At 29.3% G+C, this 18,872-nt stretch overlaps 4 protein-coding genes and 1 pseudogene across 5 annotated transcripts, besides 2 other annotated features; 2 read left to right on the top strand and 3 right to left on the bottom strand.

Moving 5' to 3' along the window:
* Window positions 1-10,101: part of a mobile genetic element that runs on past the window's edge.
* TVAGG3_0908880 lies at window positions 474-1,723 on the top strand (annotated as a pseudogene). The gene has a single exon. A coding segment is annotated over exon 1 (1,250 nt).
* Window positions 3,788-5,317, bottom strand: TVAGG3_0908870 (integrase core domain containing protein family; the record flags this gene model as incomplete). The annotated part of the gene is made up of 1 exon (XM_051251706.1): window positions 3,788-5,317. One exon carries the CDS (start codon window positions 5,315-5,317, stop codon window positions 3,788-3,790), a length of 1,530 nt encoding a protein of 509 aa, XP_051077280.1.
* On the bottom strand, window positions 5,420-6,178 carry TVAGG3_0908860 (DNA/RNA polymerase superfamily; the record flags this gene model as incomplete). Its single annotated transcript, XM_051251705.1, has 1 exon — window positions 5,420-6,178. One exon carries the CDS (start codon window positions 6,176-6,178, stop codon window positions 5,420-5,422), a length of 759 nt encoding a protein of 252 aa, XP_051077279.1.
* On the bottom strand, window positions 7,229-8,251 carry TVAGG3_0908850 (DNA/RNA polymerase superfamily; the record flags this gene model as incomplete). Its single annotated transcript, XM_051251704.1, has 1 exon — window positions 7,229-8,251. A coding segment is annotated over one exon (1,023 nt), but the record flags the coding sequence as incomplete, so codon positions are not given.
* Window positions 10,102-11,882: 1,781 nt separating the features above from the next.
* Window positions 11,883-11,989: a mobile genetic element.
* A 152-nt stretch (window positions 11,990-12,141) lies between these two features.
* TVAGG3_0908820 (uncharacterized protein) lies at window positions 12,142-15,062 on the top strand (the record flags this gene model as incomplete). Its single annotated transcript, XM_001326624.1, has 1 exon — window positions 12,204-14,987. One exon carries the CDS (start codon window positions 12,204-12,206, stop codon window positions 14,985-14,987), a length of 2,784 nt encoding a protein of 927 aa, XP_001326659.1.
* Between the last annotated feature and the right edge of the window lie 3,810 nt (window positions 15,063-18,872).

The raw sequence follows: 18,872 nt of genomic DNA, 5'->3' as shown, positions 1-18,872 counted from the left end.
AATCAAAACCTGATAAACTTTTTGAACTTGATGAAATAAATAACCTTATTAAATTTCCGCTGAAAATTAAATTTTGTACTCCTCGTCTTCGTTCATTGTTGGGGATATTAAATTTTGAAAAAGATGTTGGGGATGTTTTGTATTCTGACACTGGTTCTAATTTCATTTTAATCAAATGTGATAAAGTTAATACCCCAATGAGATTTTCACATCAAACATTAGACCCTAACTCTTACCCATCAATACAAAACATTTTATCCATCAACTTAAACATATTTTCTTTATCATATCCGTTTCAATTATCCGGGAATTCATTTATTCTTCATTCAAAAGATTTATCAAATATTAAATTTAGAATAACTGACCTATTTGATTGTGATTTAGAATTTATGAATGAAATATTATGGCAATTTCAAATAGAAAAAATAGCTGATGAGATAACAGATTAAATATTTATTTTTAAATCGTAATAAATGATTAAACAACAGCAACCACAGACCATTACATACGCCATATATGCATATAATTCAAAGACGGCAGAACAAACGCAAATGTTGAAATATGGAGATTTGGAGATAGTATTGAAAAATGACCATTTCGAATTCGTTTGCAAAGGTGGTGCAGTGATATCAAATATAAAAGAAATTTTATTTATGAATTCAAAAATTAAAGGAATAACGGATGATATAACATCAATTCCACCAGAAGAACAAAGATATTACGCATTAAATGCATTTCCTAAAGTTTTGAAGATTGGAAGATTTAATTTAAATGAGGAATTCATAAAAGGTTTCCTAAATGACATAATGAAGAAAGCAGATAAGGAATATGTTAACGAGATAGCAAAGAAAGGAATATGTTAACGATGAGTTAGCAAAGAAAGCAGATATATCATTTGTTAACGATGAGTTAGCAAAGAAAGCAGATAAAACTTATGTTAACGATGAGTTAGCAAAGAAAGCAGATATATCATTTGTTAACGATGAGTTAGCAAAGAAGGCAGATAAGGAATATGTTAACGATGAGTTAGCAAAGAAGGCAGATAAGGAATATGTTAATGAAAAAGATAATGAAATTATAGAAAGGGTTGAATGGTATCATGAACGGACATCGAAGATTCTTAAAACTAAAGCTGATACAGGATGGGTTTCAGAATGTTTAGACCTTAAAGCAGATATATCATTTGTTAACGATGAGTTAGGGAAGAAAGCAGATAAGAATATGTTAACGATGAGTTAGCAAAGAAAGCAGATAAGGAATATGTTAACGATGAGTTAGCAAAGAAGGCAGATAAGGAATATGTTAACGATGAGTTAGCAAAGAAAGCAGATATATCATTTGTTAACGAAATATACCAAAGTTTAGTTGGAACAAAAAATATTGAAACTATTGTTGGCGACTTTTCTGTCAATGAAGAAAACAAATATTTTAGATGGGAGTTTGTACAGTCCTTAAGAAATGGTATACGGTATAAACTCATTCCGAAAAATAACAATGAAATGTATGTAGGCTATATAAAGAATAATGGCACACAAGTTAAAGTTCCATTAGACAACAACTGCTACTTAAACTTATATGGAGACGAACAAAAGAAATATTTAAGAGTTTATGAAATGACGGATATGACATTGTCTAACGTAGCTCCAGCACCGTATTATTATGACTATGGTGTTGACGCACATGTAGACCCAAAAAAGCAAACATTATATTTAGATTATTATAGATATAAAAGATATAATGCAATAGAAAAAACGAGAATAGTATACTATTATGAAGATGACAAAAATAAATATTATAGTCAAGATTTTACATACCCTGAAAACATAAGATTATATTATAAAAAATATTCTGACACAAACCAGAAGAAACCCGAAATAGTTACACTATATTTTAAGTTCAAAAGAGACAATCCTATAATATCTCATATGTTTGATTTAATGAACCCAGTAGGTTCTATTTATACATCTATGGATGTGAGAGGTCCTCAAGCAATGTTTGGTGTTGGTGCATGGGAACAAATAGTCGACAGGTTTTTGTATTGTGCAAACTCTTCAAAGGAAACAGGGGAAGTAAAACAATTACGGGTGAAAATTTACCTGCACACAGTCACTACATAGATTTAAGCACATCTCAAGCAGGTTGGCATAAGCATAGATATTGGGATTGGTCAGGAATGACAAAAGGTAAAGGATATGATGTTAAAGATGATGTTAAATTTGCCATAAATTGTTACTGGAGTGACACTCAGGAGAAGGAAACCATACACATCGCGTTCAGGATATACACAAACAACGGGACAAAGTAAAGATTACATGCCACCATTTATGACTGTATTCGCATGGTATAGAGTTCAATGAACGCTCAATGTTTGTGAAACAAACTTTAGGAGCTCCAAAAGAGCAAACAGCATAATTTAAATTTTTATTTTAGTATAAATGAAGATTCTACCATATGGTGTTATTGGAAGAGATAAAGATGGAAACCCAATATTTGATCCAAAGTTAAAATTAAAGTTACTGACAAGACAACAACTTGAAAAGTTGCTGAAACCAAAACAGAATGAAAAATGAGAAAATGAGAAAATGAGAAAGAAAAAAAATTTAAATTATGCAATTTTATTTTTATCATAAATGACCAAATTAATTAAGCCAACTATTTCTAAATTAATGATACCAATGAAATCATTTCATGGAGTACTTATCCCAGGTTCTTCACAATTAGCCGGGGCAAGTGTTGTGACTCAAGGTGGAACATTAGCGAATCCATTCAAATTATTAACTAAAGATGAACTTAATAAAATGATGATAAAATAACTGATAACAAAATTTTATTTCACTACTACCATAAAAACAGGTGAAAAAACAGGTGATATCTCACCTCTTCACCTAAATTATATTTTAGGTCAAAGCTTCCACGAGAGAAAAGATTCCTCATTCGCTAAGGATTCCAAAAATGAAAAAATCATTGATTTCGGCTGAGAAAAAACAGCAAAACCCTTCTTCCACGGGAACAAAGAAATAAAGAAGAAATAAAGTAAATTTTTTATTTATTCCCGTGGAAGATAGAGCACTTTTATGATACTTTTTATTCACGACAAACAAGACAAATAAAGAAAATAAGAAAATACGGCGCTGTCGCGGTTCGAACCACAGACCTTGACCCCTCCATAACACCACCTTAGACCACTGTGCTACGTAGCCTGTCGACATAAGATTTTATAAATTGCATATTTGACGTAAATTTATTTCCCAGTTATTCAAAAATAATTAATTATTGAATAACCTAAAAACATTCACGATAAAATAAGTGATAACAAATTTTTATTTTTATCATAAATGAATACCCCACAAGCTCAAAATTTACCACGAATCATAACAAGGGAGGAAATGATAAAAATGATGCAAGAACATGTTAAAAATAACAAACCACTAAAATTGAGAAAATGTGGTTATGCGGTAATGATGGAAAGAGAGATGTTGTCGAAGAGGAATAAAAATTAAATTTGGATAGAGTTTAAAAATTCATCTTTATTAAATTCATCTCTTCCAATCAATTTATTTATTCTATTAAATTCTTTTATTTTTGCTTCACTCAGTTTAAGGATTGAACGATAAGTTTCTAATTTTTCGATTATTTCTTTCCTCTCTTTATCGTTTTCAACCCCACCACATTGTGGCTTCTTTTTGTAATAACATATTTTTGATTTAATTCTGTTTAGTTTCTTTTATATTCATCGTCTGGACTCTTGACTGCTTCGTTGTTACTCATTTCTTACGAAATAAAAAAATTAAATATTATTTAAATATAATGGAGTAATAAAATAAATCGGAATTTCTATTAATTTATTGTCAACTTCAACTAATGCATTGCCGTTAATATATCTAACAAATTCAGCTATTGTGTCAAATCTTCGTCTTCTTTTTGTCATTGATTTATCAGTTTTTCCATAATCGAGATGAATCAAAACTTTATCCCCTTGTTTAAAATTCATGAGCCCCGAATTAATTTGTTCACGTTTAACATCATTCAACCTTTCCATTTGCTTTCTAATATATTCCCATTCTTTTGAAATATCATTTTTCATTTCCACCGGTTTCATGTTTATTGTTCTATGCCATGTATTATTGTAATAATATACTAACTGCTGTATGATGGAGTCATGATTTCCATCCCAGTATATCTGACCATTAACCCCTAACGCATCTCTAAGAGTTCTCATTACCGCATCAACTATTTTATTATGAAACGTATATGGAGAGGATGAAAAGTAAAAATTAATTTGTGGGAAATAATGAGCCATAGCTGCCTGAAATCCTTTATCACCATCACCCCTTATATTATCTACTCTTTCATGATCTAGTAAGTATTGAATAGCTCTTCTTGTTTCCTGTTCTGTTTTCCCTTTCACCGGAATGCAATATAAATATCTGGTGTTAATGTTAATGGCAAATAAATAAGTAACGTTTCCTCTTGAATATTCTAAATGATCGATTTCGTATGAATATGGATATGGTGCAAATGAAGGGCGACTAAATTTTTCCTTTAACGGTTGAATTTTTGGGTCAGTTGGTTTATTTAATATTTTGAAATCCTTTTTAAAATCTTTTTGCTTCTTTAATGTTTGAAATGGATATAATAAAGTGAATGATGAAGGATTAACTGAAGGAGGAGGAGGTACTGTCGTTGGAGGGTTTGGTGTTGCAGGTGGTTTAATTTTATCTGCTTTGATTTTGGATTTCATTCCCCCCTTCATTAATTCTGGATGTATTCTATTCATTTGTTTTAAATATGCTGTATATAAAGGTTTGATATACTTTCCCGCTTCGAGTTTATGTTGAAGGATGAATTCCAAAAGTTGATCTTCATTTAAAAGTCGGGCTGAATATGGTTTAACTAATGAATCATAAATTAAAGCTTGTGCTTCATTTATGGTCTGAAGGACCTGGGCGTTTTGCACCTTTTGTTTTTGTTCCTTTGGTTTTTGCGGCTCAGGATTATATAATTTATATAATTTATATAATTCATCAATATCTTCTTCTGTTAATACTTTATTTTTGAAATCTTTCAATTGTTTAAGTTGTGATTTACTTTTTCCCTTTGAATATTCATTATTTTTAATTTTGTCTTTAATTTTAGAAATTATTTTATCATGATATTTCAAAACTTCATTTTTATAATACGAATAATAATAATCCATATCATCACCCGTTATATTGTTATCATGTTTTTGGAGATATGATTTTAATTCATAATAATTAAGAAAATTTTGATTAAGTACTAAATCATCAATTAAATTTTTTAAATCTACGCTATTCATTTATATAAAAATAAAATAAGTGTTTTAAGGGTGCCCGCCTCTTTGAATCATAGTATCAAAACCATTATTTACGGTTCCTTTTGTCTCTTCTGTGGCATTTTATTAAATAAATGGCATACAACATCCATTTTCACAACATACAGCCTTAGTGTGTGCTCCTGTTAATGCAGTCTTACCGATTGTTAAGCGAGTCATTGACCCGTTTTTAAGTTGTAAATTAATATTCTGACCATCAAATATCACTTTATCATTTATTATATCCAAATAATTTTTAGGTGTTAATTGTTTATTTTGTCGTAAACTAACTCCTTTCATTTTTTGTGCAATCTTTTTAAAATCACTTCCATCAATTGAACCGTTGAATGAAGTATAACACTTAGGACATAAAGCAACCATGTTATCACCTTGTTTCTCAATTGCTAAACCCAATAACTTCTTCTCATGTGCTTTTTCTTCAGCTTTATTCTTTAATTTAGGTTTAAATTTCTCATTAAAACAGAAGAAATCAAAAGGTGCGAATTTGTAAATGTTTTTATCATAAAATTTTTTATCGGTTACAATTGCTTGAAATGCTTGAGTGTTAGGAAGATTTGGGTCGCCAGCGATTGCCCAATAAGATGAATCAGTATCACCTTCAATGAAATGAAAACGATTAACATCCATGCATTTATACATAAAATCATAAATGAAAACCAAATACCAGTATTTTGCGTTATCTAAAGTGAAGAATGCCTCTTGTAAACATGTATCACATCTATAAAATCTATCTTTAAGCATCACTTGATACGTATCCTCTCCTATTTCTCTTATGTTTTTAAACTTATTTGACATACATGCAACGCGTGCCTTCTGTGCATTCATTATTTTAGTCTTTGCGTAATTTTGTGTATTCATTGCATCGTAACCATATGATCCATTAAGTGAAATCTTGCAAAATAAACTTTTTCCTTTATTTCCTTCTAATTCAGCCTTTTGTCTTTCGTTCATAAATTCATTCGCAAATTCATTAAAACAAGTATTTTTCGTAAATGTTAAAATTGATTGAATGTCATCAATGATAAAATGAAATCTGTCTATTAGATACCAAAGATAATAAGAAGAAAATGGTTGATATTGGTTGTGTGTTGATGCTAACTGAGTTAATTTCCTCTGTTTCTGGTCAACTGGTAGATTGTTTGATTTCATGTAATTATACATAAAACCACCAATTGTTTTTTCATCTGTGATAATATCAAAGTTTCTTATTATTGGTAAAAAGTTTATGTAATCATTAATGTATTTTTCATCAATGTGACCCTTTACTTCAGCCACGAATAAAGTATTTTTCTTCTTAATTATTCCCAGTGCTTTTGCTTTCTTTGTTGCTGTATCACAAATGATAACACCATTCAATCTTCCCGGCATATACATTTTATGGTCAGTATATTGAATGAAATCATGAGGATTAGATGAAAATGATGAAGGATATAATGAATTAAAGTCAACACCAACGAAATGAGTCATAATGTTGGAAGTGTCCTCATTTGATACAGTTTTAGTTTCTGGATTATATGAAAGTTTATTAATGTGCGTGATTCCTTTAAGATTTACTCTATGTTGAACATTTGATAAACCACCAGTAATTCCATTACGGAGGATGTGATAAGCTTCAACTGAATCTAGAGTCATTGGTAAATTATTTTTTAATGTATAATTTCTTAAATTGATTCTTAAACGTTGAACATCTTCATCTTTATTTGATTTTACGACATTGCAATAACAACACATTAACTGACAATTTTCTTTGGTATGTGGTTTTTCATTATCGATTCTATCTAATGTTGGTTTATTAGCATATGTAAACGCTTTACCACACATTTTGCATTTAGATGAAAGGATTAAATCGTGATAGTATTGATAGTCATCCATTGAAACATTGTTTTTAGTATCCCTTTCTGCTTTTTCATCTTGTTTCTTATATGAATCAATTTTATATTTCCAATACTTTTTTGTTAATTCAAAACTTGATTCCACATTTTCTTCTTCTGGATATGTTTCGTTAGGATTGAAGTTCTTATATGCTAACGCGTAACGAATCATTGATGCATTCGATGATAAAGAAAGATTATGAAGCATGTCAATTTTATAAACAAATGTTTCTTCAATAATTTTATCAATTGGGTCAATCATAATTTCAACGTCTTTATTGCAATAATGAATAAAATATTCTAATCTATTCTCAAAATTTTTAGCATCATTGAGATATATTTGATAATCTGAATCGGATATTGTTTCTTGAGTTAATGCTGAATAAAATGAATCTTGAGTGAATGGTTCCACTTTATATAATTCATCTTCGTAATTCTCCCATGTGATGAATTGATAAGGGAAAAAGGATTTAACACGTGATTTATTGTTTCCGAAATCTTGAGTGAATTGGTCTAATGTTCCACCCGCTATATAATTTCTGATGTCAATAAATCTTAATTCATATGGACAGTTTGTTTTCTTTACAATGATTTGCTTAAATTGAGAAGAAGAACCCAGCATTGATTTTATTTTCCATTTTGCAGTGTTTAAATCACGAAGAATTAAATTTAAATCAAACTTTCCCGAATTAAAACCTATGATATTCACTTTATTGAATTCCTCATCTAGAAGTTCTTTAAATGCTTCCTTCTGTTTTTCATTTAATGTATGGGACAAAGTCCCCGCCGTTTGGTCCGTTTGCGGCTTCATTAATTCTTCATATTGTTCAATATTTGATTTAGCAACTAATGAACAGGTTGAAAATAAAAATTCAATCCAATCAGAGATGAACGAATCACTTGATGTTAAGCAAAAATTCCTCGTAAATGTTTTATCACGGTCTACGACCTCGCCGCTTCGGTCTGAAAGACCTTCAGGACTCAAAGAGTCCGTTTGCGGCTTTATTTTGACAGTTGATGATACCATAAATGGTTTTAAGTAAGCGTTCAAAGTTGCACATTCAGAAAGTTGAAGTTCTTCTTTAGTCTCTAATGTTTCGAAGTCAAAAGTAATATAATATCTTGTTGGTTTATAATATTCCTGCAAATTATGTGCTAATAGCCATTGATATATCTTCTGTTTCGTGATATGTGGTGCATATGGTTGTTGTGTGTTTTGCAATTGAACGTCTTGAATTAATCTTCCATTATTTTCTTTACATTTCTCACAATGCTTTAAAAATCTTCTTTGGTTTTTCCTTTCTGGGTCATCACGGATAGAATATACTTCTTCTTTGCAAAAGGGGCAAACTTTATATCCTGTGAGTGCTTCAACGTCTGTAATTCTGTCAGCGTGAAGTTTTCCACATGGACTCTGTGTTAATAAAATATTTACTGTTTCAAATTCTGGATCTATCATTATTGATTCCACTAATGGAAAGTCTACCTTATTTATGTCTACGTCTTCTGGTTGAGGGTCACAATAATAAAAATCAATATTAACGTTTAACATTCTTGCTAACCTCTCACTTTCTGATGAAATGTCAAATCCTTCATATGCATCTATGGCTTCATTTAAATAACTTCTACGAGTTTTAGGATTAACACCATCAGGAATGTTATAGAAGCGTTTAAATAACCTTCTACCTTCGGCTCTTATTTGATTATCATTCATTTTAGCTGTTCCGTTTTTGTTCATTTATGTAAGAATAAAAAATTAAAAAATAAATAAAAATAAAGTTTATTTTTTTTAAAGTCCAGGGCTAAAGTCCATAAAATGAATTAAGAACACATAAATTTTTATCATCTGCGACGTGACGAATACATTTTAATTTACTCAAGAATGCGTACCCTGATACATTAAATCTAATTCCTGTCTTATTTAATTTCACAACTTTGAAAAGGAATGTATGAATAGCTATAAAATGATGAGATGATGTTTTATGGGTTGCTTCCATTTTTTCTGAAATAAATGAATAAATATAATGTTTATAAGTTTTCATATCTTTTATATTCTTAATAACGAATGGTATAGACCTTTCAACTTCGTCTTCCTTCGGTGCTGTTCTTTCATATGAAACATTATTAGTATCTTCAATAATGAAACCACAATCGCATAAAATTTTATATGTACCAATTGTTTCTTTTGATATTTTATCTAACAAATCAAAAACTTTATCAACACCTGCACATTTATTTAAATAATAATTTGTGTAAATATCATGGTCTTCTTTCTTAATCGTATTTGTTGCATATGTTACATTTTTCAGTGCTTTTTTGAATTTTTCAGAATCAAGAGGAGGTGAAAGTAATATACATGGATAATCTCCATCGTCAATAAATTGTAACTTATGTTTATGAATAAATTTTGTGCCTTCTTCTGAAAGTGTTTCATCTATTTCACCATCTAATAAATTTTTAGTAGATTCCAAAAAGTAATTTTTATATCTTTCTTCATGAGATTTTTGAACTTCTGATTCTGAAGCTGGGATATTCATTAAACCCTCTACTTCATTCTCATTATATTTTTCAACTTCTCTTAATTCCTTAATTTTTTCATCTATTTCATCTCTTATTTTTTCCAGTCTTTCAATTTCATCATATTCATCATCTTTAATCCGTTCTTCATAATATTCAGGGAAAACATCAGGTTCTTTAGGTTTTTCTTCTTCAGATGTGGGATATAAGAAATTTATAACATCATCTTTATTCATTTTTCCATCATAATCTAAATCATTTAATAACTCCGCGAATTTTTGACAATTTCTTAAATAATATTTATTAACTTCATAACTCGCCTCCTCTAATATATCCTTTATTTCCTCGTTTGTGAATCCCAATTTTTTAACGTCGTTAGTCTTGACACTCATTTTCATACGAATTAAAAAAATAAATTATTCAAAAAATGTAAGACATGAATTTTTAAAGTTTATTTTTTTTATTTTTTTTTATTTTTATTTCATTATGTATGGGTTTAGTGAAAATTTCTTACGATTCTGAAAATTTTTAAATCTTGATTTATTCAAAAACGTAAGAATAAAAACCGTAAAAATCATACATTTTTTACTTCATATGTAAAAAAAAATGATACAAAATCGCTCAAAAATGTATGAATTCTTACGTTTACAAAAAAGTCACAAAACCCTTCAACATATACTACTATTTTCATTGTTGAATCAAGTTCTCTCTATGTTAATGAATGCCCTCTTAGTATTGCAATCAAAGCGAATTCAATAGAAATTATGAAATTCTTAGTTGAACATGGTGCTAAGAATTGAAAATTTTTATTTTAGATATATTGAAACAGCATTATTTAAGAGTAAACATTTCATTTCTTCAATTGATTTTCCATACCGTATACAGACTTTTTAAAGATATATCTTTTAAGAAAATATAAAATAAATAAAACAAAATGAATATTAGGCAAGTCCATTGACAAAGCTTAGTTTATGGACATTAAAACAGTACATGGACTTGCCTATTATATAAAAATATCATAATATATTTTGCATACTTTATACACTTTTTCAATATTTTTTTTTTTTTGAAAGCATCTGAAAATTAAATGGACGAATTGAAAAAGTTTGTAAAGTATCAAATGTTGATAGAGTTGCCTTTCAATATCTTTGCTTTTTAGGTCAGATTCCATGCTATTGATAACTTTGCAGATGCAAGGAAAAGTAAGTCAGAAGTGTTGAGATGCAGATAGTTTTGTCATTCTAGGATCAATTCTCTCAGATCTGTAGGTTTTGCCCATTTCCTTAGTCCATGCATCACTTGAAGAAACTTCTCTTGAAAAGACTTTTTCCTCTTTCTTTCCTTATAATTTCACTTCTGATGATCTGAGAACATCTATTGCTTTCTGTAAGTCTGAACTTCCTTTCGTTGCGAAATCCAACTGGATATGCTGTCAATCTCCGACAGTATCCTTCACCATCATATATCTGTCCGAAATTCTCCATCGTCAATGAATCTCCAGCAGAAAATGGACAGCTTGGATAACTGTGGTCACTTTTCGGATTTGTCGATTCAAAAAATATCACAAATTTTGCTGGCAAAAGAAATACGACTTTTATTTTCCATTTCATTTAGAAACAATAAACGTTACAGTTTGGACAGTTTGACATAATTAATTTCCATTTTTGCATCAATGGAATAATCCCCAAAAATGGAGATGATGCATCATTTCATAAATAGTGATTTTTCAAATTTGACATTTCAGATATGAAACATTTTGAGTGATTTGAATTCCACCAGTCAGGAATTGTATTGTCTTGTGAGAAATATCCTTCTCTGTTGATTATTTTTCCATTTGATTCATGTATTTTGTGTTTTTTTTTAATGATTTCTTTACTTTCATCGATATTTGATGTAACAAATTTAAGAGATTCATTTTTGTCATCTATTTTATCATATATTTCTTCTAATAATTTTTTGTTCGTTTCACCATATTCAACTCCAATTTTTTTTACAAAAACTTTTGACATGAATGACGATGAACCTTGTTTGGCTGTGCAGTGGTCCCTTAAAATCATTTTTTTTTTCGAAATCATCAGATTTGTCTAAGCTCCTTTTCCTTCGTAAAGTCTCTTATTCGAAATTTTGATAGACGATCAATCACGCCAATCTGATCTTAATTCAAAATTTTGGCAACTGGTGTGAAGTGTCATTGAAAATTAACCTTAAACATCTGAATTGAAAGAATTGTCATAGAGGGGTAAGTGCATCAATAATTCCATATTCTTTATAAAACAGAAAGTTTGAAATGCGTTTGGAATATACGAATACCTAATATACATAGCGGAAATTTTAAAAGATACGGAATATCTATTATAATTCCGCATAAACCATTTAACTCATTTCAATTTTTGAATAATCGCGGAATAATTATTAACTGACATGATTACTTAAAAATTTGACAAATTTTATCACGATTATTGATGAGTTCTCGTCGCACTTCCTCAGCAAATTCGAGATCCGAATCAAGTATTAACGGCAAAAGCGCATCAATGTTAAAAGAACAAAATATTCAAGTTTATTTGAATCACAGAACTCGCAGACCAGGTGGCTATGATTTGAATTCCAGTAAAATAAATACATCGACATATACAGTAAAGCGTCCAGATAGTTCATTTGTTTCAAATAAGATTTCCGTTAACTCAAATTCTAGCATAAATTCCTCTGATATTTCAAGCCCTTCTTCCAAACCAACTAGTATGCATAAATCTATTTTGTTAATGACGAATAATCAACCCAGACCAGTAAATGTGCTTCAAACTTTATATAGCCCAACAAAACCAGAAGAATCTAAATATCAATGTGTTCCAACACCATCACAAACAGTAATTGTAAAGAGTCCAAAGAAAACAATTTCAGAAATTAATTCATCAATCAACGAATCCGAATATTTTTACTCTCCAACCAAGACTCAATGCGAAATACGAAATATGATAAGCTCCAAGAGTGAAATTCCGCAACCAGGAAATTCTTTTGTTTCATATATTACTCAATCTAACAACAGAGTCACAAAATCCAGATCTAAACTTGCCAACGAAAGTAATGTCAAATCCACTCGGTCTCCTTCAAAAGCTCATAAACCTTTTAGAAAATCTAGTGCAACTTCAAATACTCATTCAATTTCCGTTTACGCTGATAGCAAGAATACTCAGAATTATTCTGCAATACCATCCGGATCACCTGTTCACAATCATCATTTTGATTTAATGCAAAATAGTTCAATAGTCAGCGAAAATTCTTCTGATGTATCACCAATTCCAAAGAAGACACTAGACAATAGAGGGCCATCATTTACAAACTCAATTTTAACTCCAAAGAATCCTCCTCCGATTCGTGAGCAAATTGTGAACGAAAAACTCAAATCAATGCTCGCAGATGTAATGGCTGAAGAAGAAGTAAGCGAAGACGAAAAAATAACAGAAAAAGAAACAAAACCAAAAGAAAATTTAACAAAATCTCCAGAACTTACTCAAGCTGACCGCGAACGTATTCCATCACGATTACCAAACCTCGGAGTATCATTGTCATTAGATAATTTTGATCCACCTGTTGATTCTGATGAGGTATCTTTATCATCACTCCAAAACGATGAAAATTCAGATTCTGGAACATTTGAATACTATGAAGAGGAAGAAGAAGATCCGAAATCTTCAGATCCTCAAAAGATTCTTGAAGATGGCTCTTTTTCTGAGTATAAGAAAGCCAGTGATATAGAAGACAGCCACCAACAAGATGGTCTCGAAGAGAATTTATCCGAAATTGCAAAAGAAAAGGTCAGACCATCAAATGCTAACATTGAAGGTCTTACAACAGATGAAGATGAGAAGGAAGAAGATAGCGTTAGTCAAATAAGCAATTCTGATAATGTTGAGATCTCAGATATTAAAAATCCCGAACAAGATAAAAATGATGAAAACAAAAGTAGCGAAGAACCAAAAGAATTAATTAATTCAAGTGACATAGCACACAAGATCATCGATGAAATACTTCAAGATGATGATTCTTCAAATGCAAATCAGAAATCACCAAAAAACTCAAAAGGTGAAGAAAATCTTCCTCTCATTGTAGCAACAGAAGTTAAGGATATGAAAGAAGACAAATCCGAGATTGTTCTTGAAGAAAATTTCAATGTTCAGGAACAAAATCCAAAAGAAAATGAAGAAGAAGACAGATTCCAGTTCGAAGAAGATAATATTGAATCTCTGGATCCAAATGCTCTGAAATTTGAAGAAGAAGAAATGTATTCAGATGTAGAATCTTCTTTATGCAACCACAACCCTTCAATTCTTGATATCAATGAGTTAGATGATCCGAATATACAAGCTCCACGTATGATTGACGCTGACGATTTAATAATTGAAGAAGAATCTTTTCCAAGTGAAAAAGACGAGTTGAATAAATGCCAAGTTGTAGATATCCCAGTATCTACCTCTCCAGAATCTGCAGAAACAAGCGAGATCCCACCTCCAGATAGCAAAACTGATGAACTTGACGATATTGGGAAAATTGATGAAATCCTTGCAAGTTTAATCGAAGAGGAAGATTTGGATGAGCTTTTTGCCCCAAAAGGACCAAGTAAATTAACATCTGATATTCTCGATACTGAAGATTCAAAAAAAGATGATATCCTTAAAGACAACAATCAAACACCAACAGTTAATGAAGACCAAAAGCTCAAATTGACAATCCAGACGTCAAATTTAAATCAAAATCCAAGTAAAAACGAAACAGAAGAAGAAAATACCAAAGATAATGCATCAGATGCCAACAGCGATGATCTGTTTAATTTAGCAGATTCGAATTCCGATGAAGATGTCGATTCAATAAAAATTGAATGTCCTTCACCAAAAGTAGATGAATTATTGGACAAAGGAAGTGATGAAGAAGAAGAGGAGGGCTCTCCAAAGCACATTTTCATAAGAAAATCAAAATATTCAGTTAATGACGACTCAGATGACGAAGAAGAGGAGTGCTATGACTTTATTAACGAAGATGAACTTATTATCGAAAATGATTACTTTGAAGAAGAAGAAGAATCAGATCTCATAATTCATCCAACAGAAAGAGTCGACAAGGATCTCACTAGTGAACAAAAATCAAAAATTGTTGAAGACTACGTTGGAAAAATCAATAATTCTGCTTCAGTTGTTAATGAATTAATAAAAGTTGCAGATAAATTGATTCTCGAGCAGCTTAATTCACTGTGATAGTTTACATAATTCACGTTTTAGTTCCTAACTGTTTATTTATGTTTTATTAAAATTGTTATATTTATTTTTGCTATAATTACTATCCCTCATTTTTGAGCCTCTTTAAGACTTATCAATTTTTTTTCAGGATTGTTTTATTTATACATGGGCAACTGGCGGGAAAAGTGACAATATAAATTTGTAGTTGAGTATAAGTAATCCCACAAATAGATGACAAATACAATGCATGCCCGTATCACATGGAAGCTAGATGAACTTTTGTTCAAAATGAGTTGTGAAATATGAAAGGTAAAATAATTTCAAAAACAATTTCAATCTAACACAGTTCTTTACTATGTTAAAGCAATAAATTACCGAATACCTTAGGAGAACAGCACAATCCCTACATTGCGCTTGCATTAATCCAAAAAAAGAGATAATCGGCTTAATTTCTCCTCAAATATCGAAAGAAATACGTTGTAATCGAATCCAAATACAAATAAAAGCTCCTTAAGTTGCTTTCAAGTACTCATAAGGCTTATAAATCTTTTCATATGGATGTTAAATAAAATTTTGATTTATTTTTGATACCTATTCAGTTTTTATAATTCAAACACCCAGATTGTAGTTATCATGCTAATTGCTATAGAGTATTTTCAGAATTTGAATGAATTGATAATTTAAATTAGATAAGCCAACGAGAGGACTACTTATATTTAACTGAATAATTGGAAAGAATTTGAAGACGTTTATTGCCCGCCAAAATAAAAATAATAATAATAATAATAATAATAATAATGAAAAAAAAAACTTTTCATATTTAAATAAAACTTGCCATGTAATGGCTTACATTGCAAATTTTTTGAATACTTTACATCACCATAAAATGGCAGTACAAGGCTAGTTTATCGGTACAAGGCTCTTGAAATGACTTTAATATTCATATTGTTTTATTTATTTTATATTTTCTTCAAAGATATATCTTGAAAATGTCTGTATACGGTATGCAAAATATATTATGATATTTTTATATAATAGGCAAGTCCATGTACTGTTTTAATGTCCATAAACTAAGCTTTGTCCATGGACTTGCCTAATAAGAATAAACATTTCAAGGTATTTTATATTTTCTTCAAAGATATATCTTGAAAAAGTCTGCATACGGTATGGAAAAATCAATTGAAGAAATGAAATGTTTATTCTTAAATAATGCTGTTTATTTTCAATTCTTAGCACCATGTTCAATTAAGAATTTGACAATTTCAATTGAATTCGCTTTGATTGCAATACTAAGAGGGCATTCATTAACATAGAGAGAACTTGATTCAACAATGAGAAATGTGAAATGAATGAGAATGTAATAAAACAATGATAAATATGAAAAGAAAGGGAATGCCATAAACTAATGATAACTATGAAATGAATGAAAATTTCATAAAATAATGATAAATATGAAAAGAAAGATAATGCAATAAAACACTGATAAATATGAAAAGAAAGAGAATGCCATAAAATAATGAGAAATATGAAAAGAAATAGAATAAAATAAAACAATGAGAAATATGAAAAGAAAGAAAATCTCATAAAATAATGATAAATATGAAAAGAAAGATAATGTAATAAAACAATGATAATATGAAAAGAAAGAGAATGTTATAAAGTAATGATAAATATAAAAAGAAAGAGAATGTCATGAAATAATGATAAATATGGAAAGAAAGAGAATAAGTTTTATGTTAACATCAGCACCATGCTCAACTAAAAATTTCATAATTTCTATTGAATTCGCTTTGATTGCAATACTAAGAGGGCGTTCATTAACATAAAGAGAACTTCATTATACAATGAGAAATGTGAAATGAATGAGAATGTAATAAAACAATGATAAATACGAAAAGAAAGATAATGTAATAAACTAATGATAAATATGAAAAGAAAGAGAATGTTATAAAACATTGATAAATATGAAAAGAAAGAGAATAAATTTATGTTAACATCAGCACCATGCTCAACTAAAAGTTTCACAATTTCAATTGAATTCGCTTTGATTGCAATACTAAGAGGGCATTCATTAACATAGAGAGAACTTCATTATACAATGAGAAATGTGAAATGAATGAGAATGTAATAAAACAATGATAGATATGAAAAGAAAGATGATGAGATAAAACAATGATAAATATGAAAAGAAAGAGAATGCCATAAAACAATGATAAATATGAAAAGAAAGAAAATTCTATATAAAACACTGATAAATATGAAAAAAAAGATAATGTAATAAACTAATGAGAAATATTAAAAGAATGAGAATGTTATAAAGTAATGATAAATATAATAGAAAGATAATTAATTTTATGTTAACATCAGCACCATGCTCAACTAAAAGTTTCACAATTTCTATTGAATTCGCTTTGGTTGCAATACTAAGAGGGCATTCATTAACATAGAGAGAACTTCATTATACAATGAGAAATGTGAAATGAATGAGAATGTAATAAAACAATGATAGATATTAAAAGAAAGAGAATTTTATAAAATATTGATAAAAATGAAAAGAAAGAGAATAAGTTTTATGTTAACATCAGCACCATGTTCAACTAAAGATTTCACAATTTCAATTGAATTCGCTTTGGTTGCAATACTAAGAGGGCATTCATTAACATAGAGAGAACTTGATTCAACAATGAGAAATGTGAAATGAATGAGAATGTAATAAAACAATGATAAATATGAAAAGAAAGGGAATGCCATAAAATAATGAGAAATATGAAAAGAAAGAAAATGCCATAAAATAATGTTAAATATGAAAAGAAAGAGAATTTTATAAAATATTGATAAAAATGAAAAGAAAGAGAATAAGTTTTATGTTAACATCAGCACCATGTTCAACTAAAGATTTCACAATTTCAATTGAATTCGCTTTGATTGCAATACTAAGAGGGTATTCATTAATATAGAAAGAATTGCATTAAGCAATGAGAAATATAAAAAGAAATATAACTTCATAAAATAATTTTAAATATGAAAAGAAAGAAAATGTCATGAAATAATGATAAATATAGAAAGAAAGAGAATAAGTTTTATGTTAACATCAGCACCATGCTCAACTAAAAGTTTCACAATTTCAATTGAATTCGCTTTGATTGCAATACTAAGAGGGTATTCATTAATATAGAAAGAATTGCATTAAGCAATGAGAAATATAAAAAGAAATATAACTTCATAAAATAATGTTAAATATGAAAAGAAAGAAAATGTCATGAAATAATGATAAAAATGAAAAGAAAGAGAATAAGTTTTATGTTAACATCAGCACCATGTTCAACTAAAGATTTCACAATTTCAATTGAATTCGCTTTGGTTGCAATACTAAGAGGGCATTCATTAACATAGAGAGAACTTGATTCAACAATGAGAAATGTGAAATGAATGAGAATGTAATAAAACAATGATAAATATAAAACGAAAGGGAATGCCATAAAATAATGATAAATATGAAAAGAAAGAAAATCTCATAAAATAATGATAAATATGAAATGAAAGAGAATAATTCGTTTGTTAACATCAGCACCATGCTCAACTAAGAATTTCACAATTTCTATTGAATTAGCTTTGATTGCAATATTGAGAGGACATTCATTAATATCGAGAGAACTTGATTCAACAATGAGAAATATGAAAAGAAATAGAATGCCATTAAATGATGATTAATATGAAAAGAAAGAGATTATAAGTTTTGTTGACATTTTCTCCATTAGAAAGTAAATAAGAGGCAATATCATAATTTCCGAAATACATACTTTCTGCTATTGAATCAGGACTTTGACCAAAATTTAATTTAAGGTAGTTAGCAATTTCATAGTTTCTATATTTCAATGCTATATTTATCATTTTATCAAATGA

The sequence above is a fragment of the Trichomonas vaginalis genome, chromosome I, assembly GCF_026262505.1.
Source record: "Trichomonas vaginalis G3 chromosome I, whole genome shotgun sequence".
Taxonomy (NCBI): Eukaryota; Parabasalia; order Trichomonadida; family Trichomonadidae; genus Trichomonas; species Trichomonas vaginalis.
The sequence above is the reverse complement of the archived record's forward strand: the minus strand, read 5'-3'. Positions and strand labels throughout refer to the sequence as shown.